This window comes from Delphinus delphis, chromosome 21 (assembly GCF_949987515.2).
Source record: "Delphinus delphis chromosome 21, mDelDel1.2, whole genome shotgun sequence".
NCBI lineage: Eukaryota > Metazoa > Chordata > Mammalia > Artiodactyla > Delphinidae > Delphinus > Delphinus delphis.
In genome coordinates this window covers 5419710-5433926 of record NC_082703.1, presented here as the reverse complement: position 1 = coordinate 5433926, position 14217 = coordinate 5419710, and the positions used below count along the sequence as shown (strand labels likewise).

At 36.5% G+C, this 14217-nt stretch overlaps 1 protein-coding gene across 4 annotated transcripts in view; it reads left to right on the top strand.

The window, feature by feature from the left end:
• ADAM32 (ADAM metallopeptidase domain 32) overlaps positions 1 to 14217 on the top strand; it is a 167090-nt gene that overhangs the window by 4610 nt on the left and 148263 nt on the right. For 3 of the 4 annotated variants that reach the window (XR_009517859.1, XM_060001103.1, XM_060001105.1), the window contains exon 2: positions 13012 to 13091. Coding sequence is in view for 3 of the 4 variants with exons in the window: in XM_060001103.1 (XP_059857086.1) it covers positions 13012 to 13091 (80 nt within the window). In the remaining variant the exon portion in view is untranslated. Of the gene's footprint in view, positions 1 to 1374; positions 1436 to 13011; positions 13092 to 14217 lie in introns of all 4 variants that reach the window. The other variant, XM_060001104.1, reaches the window with a different exon arrangement.

Here is a 14217-nt window from a genome sequence, read left to right as displayed (position 1 = left end):
CCACCCCTCCAGGCGGTCACAAAGCACCGAGCCGATAGCCCTGTGCCATGCGGCTGCTTCCCACTAGCTGTCTACCTTACATTTGTTAGTGTATTTATGTCCATGCCTCTCTCTCGCCCTGTCACAGCTCACCCTTCCCCCTCCCCATATCCTCAAGTCTGTTCTCCAGTAGGTCTGTGTCTTTATTCCTGTCTTACCCCTAGGTTCTTCATGACATTTTCTTTTAATCAGAACTACAATGAGATATCATCTCACACCAGTCAGAATGGCCATCATCAAAAAATCTAGAAACAATAAATGCTGGAGAGGGTGTGGAGAAAAGGGAACACTCTTGCACTGCTGGTGGGAATGTGAATTGGTTCAGCCACTATGGAGAACAGTATGGAGGTTCCTTAAAAAACTACAAATAGAACTACCATATGACCCAGCAATCCCACTCCTGGGCATATACCCTGAGAAAACCATAATTCAAAAAGAGTCATGTACCAAAATGTTCATTGCAGCTCTATTTACAATAGCCCGGAGATGGAAACAACCTAAGTGCCCATCATCGGATGAATGGATAAAGAAGATGTGGCATATATATACAATGGAATATTACTCAGCCATAAAAAGAAATGAAATTGAGCTATTTGTAATGAGGTGGATAGACATAGAGTCTGTCATACAGAGTGAAGTAAGTCAGAAAGAGAAAGACAAATACCGTATGCTAACACATATATATGGAATTTAAGAAAAAAAAATCTCTTGCTGCTTTTTAAGAGTTTCTCTTTGTCTTTAATTTTTGGCAGTTTAATTATAACCTGTCTCAGTGTAGTTCTCTTTAATTTTTTTTTTTTTTTGGTTTTCTTTGAGCTTCCTAGATTAGGATGTCTATTTTTCTTTTCTGTTTTTGCCAGGTGAGAGAAGTTTTTAGCCATTATTTCTTTAAATAAGCTTTCTGCCCTCTACCCCCACTCCTTCTCCTTCTGGGACTTCTATAATGTGGATACTGGTCTGCTTGATGGTGTCCCATAAATCCTTTAATCTGTCTTCACTCTTTTTCATTCTTTTTGTTAATTTTAATTTTTTGCTCCTCTGATTGAATGAATTCTATTGCTCTGTCTTCAAGTTTGCTGATCCTTTCTTTCACTTAATCTAGTCTGATGTTGAAACCCTCTATTGAAAGTTTCAGTTCAGTTATTGTATTCAGCTCTATGATTTCTATTTTGTACTCATTCTAACCATTTTTAAGTGTACAGTTCAGTGGCATTAAATACATTCACTTTGTTTTGCCATCACCATCGTCCATCTCCAGAATATTTTTTTTTATTCTTCCCAGACTGAAACTCAGTACCCATTTAACACTAATTCCTCATTCTTCCCTTCCCCCAGCTCTTGGCAACCACCATTGTACTTTCTGTCTCCATGGATCTGACTGCTCTAGTTTCCTCATGTAAGTGGAGTTATGCAGTATTTTTCTTTGTGACTGACTTCTTTCACTTAGCATAATGCCCTCGATGTTTATCCATGTTGTAGCATGTGTCAGAATTTTCTCCTTTTATTCTGACACATGAATAGCATTCCATTGTGTGAAATACATATGGGAAAATACATATTTCATTTTGTTTATCCATTCATCTGTTGATGGATACTTAGGTTGCTTCTACCTTTTGGATATTATGAATAATGCTGCCATGAACATGTATGTACCTGTACTTGTTTGAGTCCCTGCTTTTAATTCTTTTGGGTATATGTACAGAAGTGGAGTTGCTGGATCATACGGTGATTCTATTTTTAATTTTTTAAGGAACTGTTACATTGTTTTCCGTACTGGCTGTGCAATTTTACATTTCTACCAGCAGTGCACAAGGGTTACAGTTTCTCCACGTTCTTCCTAATACATGTTATTTTACTTTTATATTTTAATGATTATAGTCTTCCTAATGGTTATGACAGGGTATCTCATTGTGGCTTTGATTTGTATTCCCCTGATAGTTAGTGATGTTGAGCATCTTTTCATATGCTTATTGGCCATTTGTATATCTTTTTTGGAGAAATGAGTATTGAAGTCCTTTGCCCATTTTAAAGATTAGGTTGTTCATTTTGTTGAGTTACAAGAGTTCCTTTTATATTCTGGATACTAGACTTTCAGACAAATGATTTGCAAATATTTTTTTTCATGCTGTAGGTTGTCTTCACTTTCTTGGGAGTGTCCTTTGACTCACAAAAGTTTTAAATTATGATGGAATCTAATTTTGTTGCTCATGGTTTTAGTGTCATATCTAAGAACCCATTGCCAAATCTAAGGTCATGTATATTTACTCCTATCTTTTCTTCTAAGAATTTTATTGTTTTAGCTCTTATGTTTATGTCATTGATCCATTTTGAGTTAATTTTCGTACACAGTGTGAGGTAGGGTTCCAACTTTATTTATTTACATTCATTCTGGTTTCTTTTTATTAACTATATCCTGCCCCTGTTTATTCCTAATAATGCTTTTTTCCTCCTTTGAGTCTATTCATGCTAATGTTAACATAGGTATGTCAGCTTTCCTTTGGCTAATATTTGCTGTGAACATATTTTTTCCATCCTTTTATGTGGCAAAGTCCCCAGTGCTCACTAAGTATCCATCTTCTTGCCTACATTTCTGAGCCTTTTTCCATTTAGTGTGGGGCAGTTTAAATACTATTGCTCGTGGGGTTGAGAAGAAGTGATTTGCATCACTTTAGATCAAGGCAATTGAGAGCTGGTATTTCTCTTCTATATTTCTTTTCTGACGCCAGATTTACCTTAGAAGCTATGAGCTGAGTTTATGGTGTTACCACTTGGAGGGAGCTTGGATCTCTGAGTTACTATTTGAATGAGAGCTCCTGGTGACTCCCATCATATTTTGCATGAAAAACAAAGAAACTTTTATTGTGTTAAGCCACCAAGATTTCAAGGTTTATTTATTGCCATTCCATAGCCTGGTCAGCCTCAGTTGACTAATACAGAGATTGGAGCTTTGAAGTGGTGTGCTGCCATGATAAACCTAAAATATATGCCTTTGACTTTGCTGCTGGGTATTGATGGGTAGCAGGTGACAAGAAATGGAAACCACCTGGAGAAAATGGAAATCAATGACAAGAAGTGACAGAACATTTGGTAAAAACTGTAGGACAGACTACATTCTGTAGAAGTTAGATAAGAGATTGTTAGCCGTGGAAGTTGGTTTCATTACTCAATTTTGTCAAAGTGTTAAGAGAAAGAGATAATCTCAGGAAACAGTTGACCAGTTTGCAAATCGAATTAATAGGGAATAAATCCAGAAATTTGGGGCCTTTCAGGACTTTAAAGGGTGACCAGTTCCAGATTTCAAATAGTAAGAAATGGAATTTTAAAAGGTTTGAGCAGTGAAACGTCAGTAAAAACTCTCAGTTAGAGAAAATTACTCAGGTTAGCACTGCAATCAAGGGTGTGGCCTTACATTATATTTTTTTAGACTGACTTATGGTTGCCATCACTTAGTTGAGAGAGAGAGGTGAGAGAGGAGGGAAGGAGAAATAGGAGTTAGGCCAAGAAAGTACAGGATGAGAGAAAATATTTGTAAATGAATTGTCTGAAAAGGGTCTAGTATCCAGAAAATAAAGGGCAAAGAAATAAAGCAGATTTGAAAATTATGACTTTAAAAAGTTTTATATGTGTTTTAATTGCATGACAAAGTTACTGAAGACAACTAGATGAGAAACTTCTACGTTTTTGATGGTAGTGTACTGCCAAAGGAACTTCAAACTAGATTATACAAGCTTTTGACTATTTGAGAATTAACACAACTCTTGAGCCCTTTACTTCCAGGAAGTAAACTGGAAAAGCCATGCTACTTTCAAGGAGAGTATATTTGTATTTAAGTCTTTTATAATATTTTATGCTTTCTGTTTACTATACTTTTTATTTGATATCATTAAAAATCTTATTTCCTGTCTTATGTGTTTTTCTGATTTTAATGTAACATGTATAATTGACTTAGAGTCTACAATTAAGCAACATGTCTTCTTCTAAAAACGACAATGACCTTAGAAAGTTGTCAGACACTGCCTTTATCATCCTACATGTTACTGTTATTTAGTATTTACTGCCACTTTTATGTATTGTTTCCCAAATGAATCATCATCTTTATTGTTACTTAGATTTATCCACAAGTTTATAGCTTGACTTGCTTACCTTCTTTCTAGCACCCTACTCTTTCCTTCTTAGTATCTTTTTCGTCAAGAGTTTGAGTGGTAAATCGTCTGTTTACTTGAAAATGTCTTTATGTCTCCCTCACTGTTGAATGACAATTTAGTTTGATATCCAATTTCAGACTGACAGTTGTTTTTCCAGTAGCACTTTGAGAATGTTACTCCATTGCTATTTGGCCTGCATGTTATTAACTTTTTTTTTTAATTATGAGGATTTCAAATAAATGCAAAAATAGAAGAATAAAGAACTCAGGTTCAACAGTTATAAACTCGTGGTTAATTCTGTTTCTTTTCTACGTTCCCTACCACTTCCTCTATTCTCATATTATTTGGAGCAAATTATAGACTTTATATCATTTCGTGTCTAAGCATTTCAATATATATTGCTAAATGGCCAGAAAATATAACCACAGTATCATGATCATGGCTTAGAAATTAACGATTTCTTCTATCACCCAATATTCAGTCTGTGTTCAAATTTTCAATTGTTTCATGAGTGTAATAAGTTTCCTTACAGTTTGTAATCACCTAGAAAATAATGTCCACGCATTGTTTGAATCAGCATACAAAAGATCTGCTCATTGAATTGGCTCCTTCCCTACTCGATTTTATTTAGTCTATGGCTTTCAGTACCATGTTGATACTGATAACTCCAAATTTATATTTCTTCTCTTGCACTCTCTTAGGCAGCCTGTGAGATGGCTACCAATGTTTCCCACATCCTGGTAATCACGCCCTTGTGTAATCCCCTCCTCTTAAATGTGAGCTGTGTGTTTTTTGTTTTTTGGTTTTCTTGGGGGGGTACGCGGGCCTCTCACTGTTGTGGCCTCTCCCGTTGCAGAGCACAGGCTCCGGACACGCAGGCTCAGTGGCCATGGCTCACGGCCCTAGCCGCTCCGCAGCATGTGGGATCTTCCCGGACCAGGGCACGAACCCGTGTCCCCTGCATCGGCAGGCGGAGTGAGCTGTGTTTTATGGTTTGTTTTTAGTGAATAAAATGTGGTCAGGATCATGGGATGTCTCTTGTGAGATTAGGATACAGAAAAACTGTGTCTTTTGTCCTGGGTGCCCGCTTTCAGTCTCTCTTTTTCTGAGCCCTTGTTCTGAGGGAAGCAAGTTGTCATATTGTGAGGAGCCTTTTGGAGAGGCCTGTGTGGCATGGAGCTGAGCTTTCTCATTAACAGCCTGGAAAGCCCCAATGCCTGCCAACAGCTAAGTGCATGAGCCTTGAAGTGGATCCTATGCTAGTCAAGCCTTGAAATGGTCGCAGCCCTGGCCTACACTTTGACTGTCGCTTTGTGAGAGTCTGAGCCAGAGGCATTCGGTTAAGCTGTGCCCAGATACCTGACCTAAGGACACTAGTGATTAATAAATGTTCCCTATTTTAAGCTGCTCAATTTTGGGATAATTTGTTATGCAGCAATAGATAGCTAACACACCATCCTTCAGCCTATTCTCAACATAAAGTTTTCTTGTTAAAATCTAAGTCAGCTCATGTCCGCCCTCTGCTCAGAATCTTTCAGTGGTTTCTTATCTCACCAAGAATAAAAATTAAAGTGCTAACTCTGACCTGTAATGCCCTACAGGATCTCAGCAGCTTGTCTCCTCTCTGGCCTCACCCCTTACCCTCTTCCTCACTGCTCATGCTACTCCAACCACAGTAGCTCCCTTGCTGCTTTTCAGACATGCCAGGCAGTTCCTCCCAAAGACCTTTGCGCTTGATCCTTTTTCTTCCTGGGATGATCTGCCAGAGATATTCATTTGTTCCCCTCTTCACCTTCTTCAGTTCTGTGCCCAGATGCCATCTTCTCAGTGAGCCCTATTTAAGACTGAGCTTCACCTTCATCAGCCTCTGTTCTAGCACATGATTCTATGGGCTGGTGGGGCTGTTGCTCTGGTTTGGACTGGCTTAGGTAGTCTGTGGCGCATCGGTGCTCTTTCCTGGATCTGTCATCCGCTCCTGAGTTGGTTGGCAGCTGGATGATCCAGATGGTCTCACGCACTGGTCTGTCTGTTGGACTGTGTTCAGCTAGGGTGCCTTGGCTCCCTTTCACATAGTCTCTCACCCTCCTGCAGGACAGCTCAGGCTTGTTTACATGTGGTTTCAGGATTCCAAGGCAGTGAGAGGGCAAGCCACAGTGCACAGGCACTTTTCAGGTTTGCTTCTGTTACATTTGCTATTGTCTAATTGACCAAAGTAAGTTACATGGCTAAGTCTGGAGTTAGTTCCTAAGAAGTATACCAATGGGAAAGAATACTTTCTATTGTATCTATCACATCTGATTTCTGTTTTAGAGTTTTTCTAGAATCTCTCAACAGTGATCACACTTCCATCGTTAGCTTATCTTCCAGAAAATTGTTTGAGACCTCTTAGCTGATGGTAGCACCTTTCCTTTGTCTACTTTTAGAGGGTTTTCACTGAGAGAAGAGGTAAACATGTAGTGAATTAGCCACCTTTAATCATAAATCATATTATGGATGTTAATCCTTCGGCTTTTATACTTTGTATTTTCTTACAATCTTTCCTGCATCTTTAAAGATTTTAAAAAGATTTCTATGTATGCAAATATATTTATCTTTTCCTTTAAGACTTCTGGGCTTTGAATCTTAATCGATTTTGAATATATATGTATTTATGTACATATTATATATAGAAACATATAAATACATTTTATTTACTCTTTATATATATACATATGTATGAACCCAACTTAATTACTTTTCAAATGGATGTTCAGTCTTCCTGCCGCTATCCATTGGCTAGATTTCCCCCAGTGATTTGAAAGCCTGCCTCTTCATATATCCTATTTCATTAATTTTTTTGATGATGCCTATTTCAGTTGATTTAATTATAGTAGTTTAGAGTTTTTCTATTGATTCTCTAAGTACTTTTAAGGAGATAGTTATATCGTTTGCAAATAATGACATACTGTTTTTTACTTTCTAACATTTATGCCCTTCTTTCTTGTTATCATTTTATCATATTAACGAGGGCATTCAGAACATTTTTGAAAATGGCAGTGATAATAGACTTTGTTACCTCGTTTTATTTGAATTTCTCTGTAGTATTTCATAATTTACAATTTTTAATGTTTGCTTTCTGATACTTTTTCTAGTTAAGGCAATTTCCTTCTATTTCTAGCTTACGTCCCTCTAATTTTCTTTGTCAGAAAATTTTGGTCAATTTGTATTTTTTTTTTTTGTGCATGTGAGCTTTAGAATCATCTTATGTTGTTTCAAAAAACTCCTGTGGACTTTTCCCTTGGATTTCATAAAATTTATAAATTAATTTAAAGAAAATTGCTATCTTTATATTCCAAGAACTGGATATAGCTTTCAATTTATTTGACTTTTTTTATGAACCATTTTAGAATTTAAAGTTTTTTTTAAAATTTAAATTATATATATTCCTTTAGGAATTTATTTACATGGGTATTACACATTTTGTTGTTATTGTAAATGGTTACTTCCTAACTATTTTATTTGTGTATAGGGAAATGATTGGTTTATATATTAATTTTGTTTCTAGTCACATTACTAAATCCTCTTTTTAAAATAATATTTATGATGATTCTTTTGGGTTTTCCAGATATATAATATCACATACAAAAGAATGTTAGGATCACAAAACCTTAGACAGTACCAAAGAGGCAGGTTTAGATGCTACATAGATGCTACAATGTGACTAGGGTCACAACGCAGGGAAGAATATCTAGTGATACCGTGGGAACTATACCGGAAGAGTATTCTATTGAAAATACCACTGTGGTGTTTGGGCTAGGCAGCAGAATGTCTGTCCCAGTAGTCCAAAAGGACCAGATAATTCTATTACTACAAATGTCAGAAGGACCAGATATTCACACGTGGCTGCCATCTGACAATGCTCACTTCTGCAACTAAGTCTTTTTTGGGTGTATGAATAGCAGGAACTAGTAACATGCCAGCACCTTAATTGCAGTGGAGTCTGGTATAGAGTTGTTAGGTTTCCAACGTCTAATAGCACAGGGAGACAAGGTAGAAATAGTTTGAATGATTGAACCTCTCTACAGTATCCCACAGTTCACCTCTAGGTGGGATACTTAACATCCATATTCACCCTTCTTAAGGTTGGTAACATTCTTAAACTTTCAAGAAACAACATAATAACTTGCTTCTGCCTCATTTAATGTAATCAGTTCGTATACAGGAAAACTAGACATGTAAGTGTACCATGTGAAATTCTAGTTACCGGGAGAATTTACTTTGCTCTATTCTCTTTTAGGGCCAACTGTCTATGAGTTTTTAAGATTATACCCGTGGACTTACTTCTGTGTACTATTGGCATATCATACATCTACTTTCCCTCCTTCAGTTAGCTGGTCACAGGATACCATAAAAGTGGGTTTTAGGAAATGATGGAAACGTGATAGGAGTAGGCCTACTGGAGTATTAATCACCTGGTTATGCAACTTAAAGCTTTTAGGACCTGTTCAGACCCAACCATATATATATATAACACTTCCATTTGATTAGTACTCCTGTGAATGCCTGATGACGTCAGTCTGTGAAGCGCGGTTCAGGTTGCAAGATCATATAGTCTGAATATCCCATGGTCTGAATTTTAGGCTCTATCAGAGCCCAGTAGTGAGCTAAAAGCTTTCATAAAAGAAACATACTTACATACTATTTTAGATTCCTGTGGCTGCCATAACAAAGTACCACAAACTGGGTGGCTTAAAACAACAGAATTTTTTCCCCCTTCTGTTTCTGGAGGCCAGAAGTCCAAAATCAAGGTATTGACAGTGTTGATTGCTTTTGGAGGCTGTGAGGGAGAATCTGTTCCATGCTTCTCTCCTAGCTTCTGATGGCTGCCAGCAATCCTATGCATTCCTTGGCTTGGAGACATGTTACTCCAGCCTCTGCCTCTGTCTTTATATTGATGTCTCCTCTGTGTGTCTTTTCCCCTTCTCTTACTTATAGGATATTAGTCATTGGATTTAGGGTCCAGTCTAATCTGGAATGGTCTCATCTTGAGATCCTTAACTTAATTACACCTTGCAAAGACCCTTTTTTCTTTGCAAGGTTATAAGGTTATAGCCACAGGTTCTGAGTGGACATATCTTTTGGGGCACCGTCACTCAATCCACAGCATATACCAATGAGGGCGTGTCTTTGCTTACAAACCTCAGGAGCCTCTGCTGTGATTCTCCTAGAGGGGCTTAACACAGGCTCTGCCACAGACCCTAAGTCATAAAGGAAAAATAGTAGAGCTCCTTGCCCAGTAGACTCAGGTAGCTGAGGAGTCTTGTACTCTGGCATCTTACAAATCTGGCAGCCTATGTTTTGTTCAATAAAAATGGTCAAAGCAACATAGCTATATATGATATATATTGCCTCCAAAATCCAAAATGGTCTACCAAGTGTTCTGCCTCTTACTATTTATTATGGAGGACATTTTCAAGTGTGGTTTAGACCACTAGACCATTACAGGTGGATGTGTGTGTGTGTGTGTGTGTGTGTGTGTGTGTGTGTGTGTGTTAAGACTCTGGCACACCTGCTTCTTCAAGGCATCTAATGTACCTGCTACTTCAGGTCTTTCTCTTAGATGATATGTTAGTTTCCTATTGTTGCTGTAACAAGTTATCACAAACTTAATAGCTTAAACAACACAAATTCATTATCTTACAGTTCTGTAAAATGGGTCTCATTGGGTAAAATCAAGGTGTTAGCAGTGCCTGTTCCTTCTGGAAGCTGCAGGAGACAATCTGTTTCCTTGTCTTTTCCAGATTCTAATGGCTGTTGGCATTTTTTGGCTCATGGCCCCCTTCCTCCATCTTCAAAGTCAGTGGTATTGGGCTGAGGTCTTTACACATGGCCATCTCTTTGGTTTTCTTTTCTGGCTCTTTCTTCTACTGTTAAGAACCCTTGTGATTAAAGTAAGACCACAGATAACCCAGGATAATTTTCATATTTTAAGGTCAGTTGATTAGCAACCTTAATTCTGTTTTGCCATGTAACCTAACAGGTTCTGGGGATTAGGATATGGACATCTTTGGGGGCATTATTCTATCTACCACAGACAGTGAGATTTTTAGGGTCCAGGTAGAAGAAGAACCAGATGATAAAGATCTGAGGCATCTGAGGCAATATGATTAGTGAAGGTATGCTGGCATCACTACTAAGCAAAAATGGAAACTTGCTCCTGGCATCTCCTGCTTATTGGGATAGAGAAAACAGCACCTTTTTCTATTAATGGCTACATACAGGTGCCAATGCCTGTGTTGATTTAGTTCAGTAAAGAGACCATATTTGGAACAATATTAGTTATTGCAATCATTACCTGATTACACTTAAGACAACTCACTGTCATTCTCTATTGCTTATCTATCATGTGCACAGATCAAACAAGTAAAATAACAGAAATCATTGCCCTTGTATATACTTTCTTGGTATAGAAAGGTTTTTGGTTTAATGTTTTGGTGATGGTGCAGGTGATATTCAGAGGTTTCCATTTGGCCCTCCCTACCATAACAATCCTCATTCTATGGGTCAGGGAGACAAGATGGACATTCCACCAGTTACTGATTATATCTGTTTTGACACACTGTTCCATAATTGGGCAGATTATGATAGGATGAACTTGTAGACCCATGAGTGTGTTCATAGATGTGAACCTAATAACTTCCATTCATCACCTGACGACTTCTGCTAATCATATATCTTTTCCTGAAGTGGACCACAGTCTTACTTTAGGTACTCAGAAATCATCATTAGGAGACTTCTTCAGTGGTCCAGTGGTAAAGAATCCAGCTTCCAATGCGGCTGACGTGGGTTCGATCCCTGGTTGGGGAACTAAGATCCCACATGTCGTGGGGCAACTAAGCCCATGAGCCACAACTACTGAGCCCTCATGCCTCAACTAGAGAGCCCACGTGCTGTAAACTACAGAGCCCATGCACTCTGGAGCCCGAGTGCCACAACTAGAGATAGAAAATCCATATGCCACAACTAGAGAGAAGCCTGCACGCTGCAACTAAGAGCCCGAGCATCACAATGAAAGATCCTGCATGCTGCAACCCGATACAGCCAAAAAAAAAAAATATATATATATCATTATTAGTTTAAAGCCAGTGTTTAATATTCCACCAAAGGTCTGAGTAATTGGGTTTTGATTTTGTGGATCCAATCTGAGAATTTTTCTTTTTTTTGATAACAGAAAAATAGCTTATTAATGCATACAGCATGCATCATGGGAGAAACTTAAACCAAAAGTAACTCAAAATGGCAACTTTGAGTTCCAGCTTATCTTCAACAAAAAACATTAAATTTGCAGAGAAGTGACAGACACAGGAAGGCAGTTTTAGGCTTCCAAGGGCAGCAAACTGGAAAGGTAAATATATGGGTGAAAACTAATGAGGTAAATTTGTTCATAGATTACTCTGGTCCCGCCTCTGGGCTGATAAGAGTCTGTCTCCAGTATGAGTTTTTCTTTAGGTTGGTCACTTCATCCTACTCACATTTACTGATATGACTGAGATGTTTAATCTTAGTGCTTCTTATTTATATCATACTTTTCTGATTTCCTGCCTTTTTTTGATAAATGTTTTTCACCATAAAAATCTGTGACTTTTTCATTTATTTTCTGGATGCCTTGTGTTTGTATGCTCTTTTTTTTTCTTAATTTGGAATATTTATAATCTGTTTTATATAATAGATTTAATTTTTAATTTAGGTAGTAACTAGTGATTCCTCACTGTAAGTGTAAGGAAATTTATTTCTTACTACTTCTTTCCACCTCGTGCTCTCCTCTTTATTATATGACTATAGCTTTAAAAAATCTTAGTTCTTTTATACCATTAAACAATATGTTTCTACTTTTACCACTTAATTTTCAGCTTTTTAACATTTTTTGGAACCACACTGCAATAAATTTAAGGAAAACAGTATTCACATATGGTAATTCTCTTCTTCTGCTACCCTTCCTGACATTATTGAATATGTTGTTATGTCTTTATCATCATAGTTTATAACACTTGCATCCTATTAAATAGTGATGATTCCCACCATTGTTTTGGCCTATATTCTATATTTAAGTTTATTTTAATGCTCACAGCTAGGCCTTTTACCTCAACTCTATTGATGCCTTTATTGGGAGAAGTTTGTCTGCCTTTTGTGACAGGAACTTGTGAACTATTTTCCTTGATTTTTTGCTTGTAAATAGCTGTCCCTTGCCTGTATATTTGAATGACAGTTTTGCTGGGTATAAAATTCTTGGGTCCACACTTTCTTTTCCTGAATATTTTTTTAAAGACATAGTTCTTCAGTTTTTTAACATTGAATAATGTTTTTAAAGAATCTCAAGCCAACCTGCTTTTCTCTTCTTATGCCCAATATGATTTTCACTTTTCCTTTTTGCTCATATGCCCATAGGATTCTTTCTTTATCTTCGACATCCAATAAGTTTAGTAGAATATGTCTCAGTTTTAATTAATTGTTATCAGTTATTCCTGAAATGCAGTGTACTTTCTAGTCTATTGTTTCAAATCTTTTATTTCAGGAAAGTCTTCTTGAAGTATATATTTGATATTTTTTAATTCATTTGTTCGCTTTTCTTCAGGAACAGCAAATTTTGTATAAGTTGAATACCTCTCTGTGCCCCCTTTTAGTCTTTCATAGCTATCTTGTCTGTTTTTAAACAAAGTGTTTTCAAGATTTCTATAGGAGTACACAGTGATGACTCATGTTTGCATAAGCAAGTCTTATAAAAGAACCTGAACAAATATTTAGTCAAGTTTAAAACACAGTTATTAACTGTTTTTTTTTATTTTTTCAGGTTTTCAAAATTCATTTCTACAAATTATATTTCCAGAGAAAATCCAAGCAAATACAAGTGATAATTCAAAAGTAGAAAATGTAAGAGATTTTCCATAATGTTGTTATATGAAATTTCTTATTTTTATTACATAGCAGTGAAATACATCAATTCCATTATAGTATGACTATAACTAACCAATATTACTATTGATAAGGAATGTAAAGTTTTGATGGTAAAAGCAAACATATAAATCAGAATGTTTAATTTGTCTAACATTTGTCATTTCCTCATGGTAAAACCATTTTTTAAAGTTCAAAGAGAGAATATAATGTAAAAGAATTAGGGTATTATCTGAATGGTATCTAGATGATTCAAATGAAAGAATAATTTTCTCCAAAATGGTTAGGGAGAATCTGTTTTAACTAAAACCTGGTTCCTCAATCTCTACCCTTGTACCTACCAGTTCTCAGAGAGTATAAACCCTTTCTTCTGTTATTTTTGTTAGAAAGGGCAATATTTCATCCTATTCATTGATTTATTTAACAGATATTTCTCTGGACTTGTGTGCATAGCTACATGCTAAGATCCTTAGGAGATAAAAAAAGAAATACAAGAAAGCAAGCCTTGCTTATAAGTGGCCAATCTTTTGATAACACTTTATTTTTACCAGTTTTAATGAAGTATAATGTATACACCACAGAATTCACCCATTGTAAGTGTACAACTCAATGATCATTAGTACATGAATAGAATTATGTAAACATTACCACAAATCCAGCTTTACAACGTTTTGATTAAGTTCCTTCCTGCCTATGTGCAGTTTTTCTCTGCTTCCATCCCCAGCCCTTGGCAACTGCTGATCTGTTTTGTGTTTCTATAATTTTGCATTTTCTAGACATTTCATAAAAATGAAATATGTGATATGCAGGACTTTGCATTGAGCTTCTTTCACTTAAGATTATCCATCTTGCAACATTTATCAATACTGCATAAATTTTTTATTTCTTAATACATGTAGATAACACATTTTGTTTATCCATTTACCAGTTAAATTCAAGATTTTTTTCAGATATTGACTATTTTGAGTCATTCTGCTATGAGTATTTATGTATGGACATATAGTTTTCTTTCTCTTGGGTAGATTCTTGGAAGTGAAATTGCTGTGTCGTACGGTAGGTTTATGCTTATCATAGTAATAAACTGCCAAACTATTTTCCGTAGTGA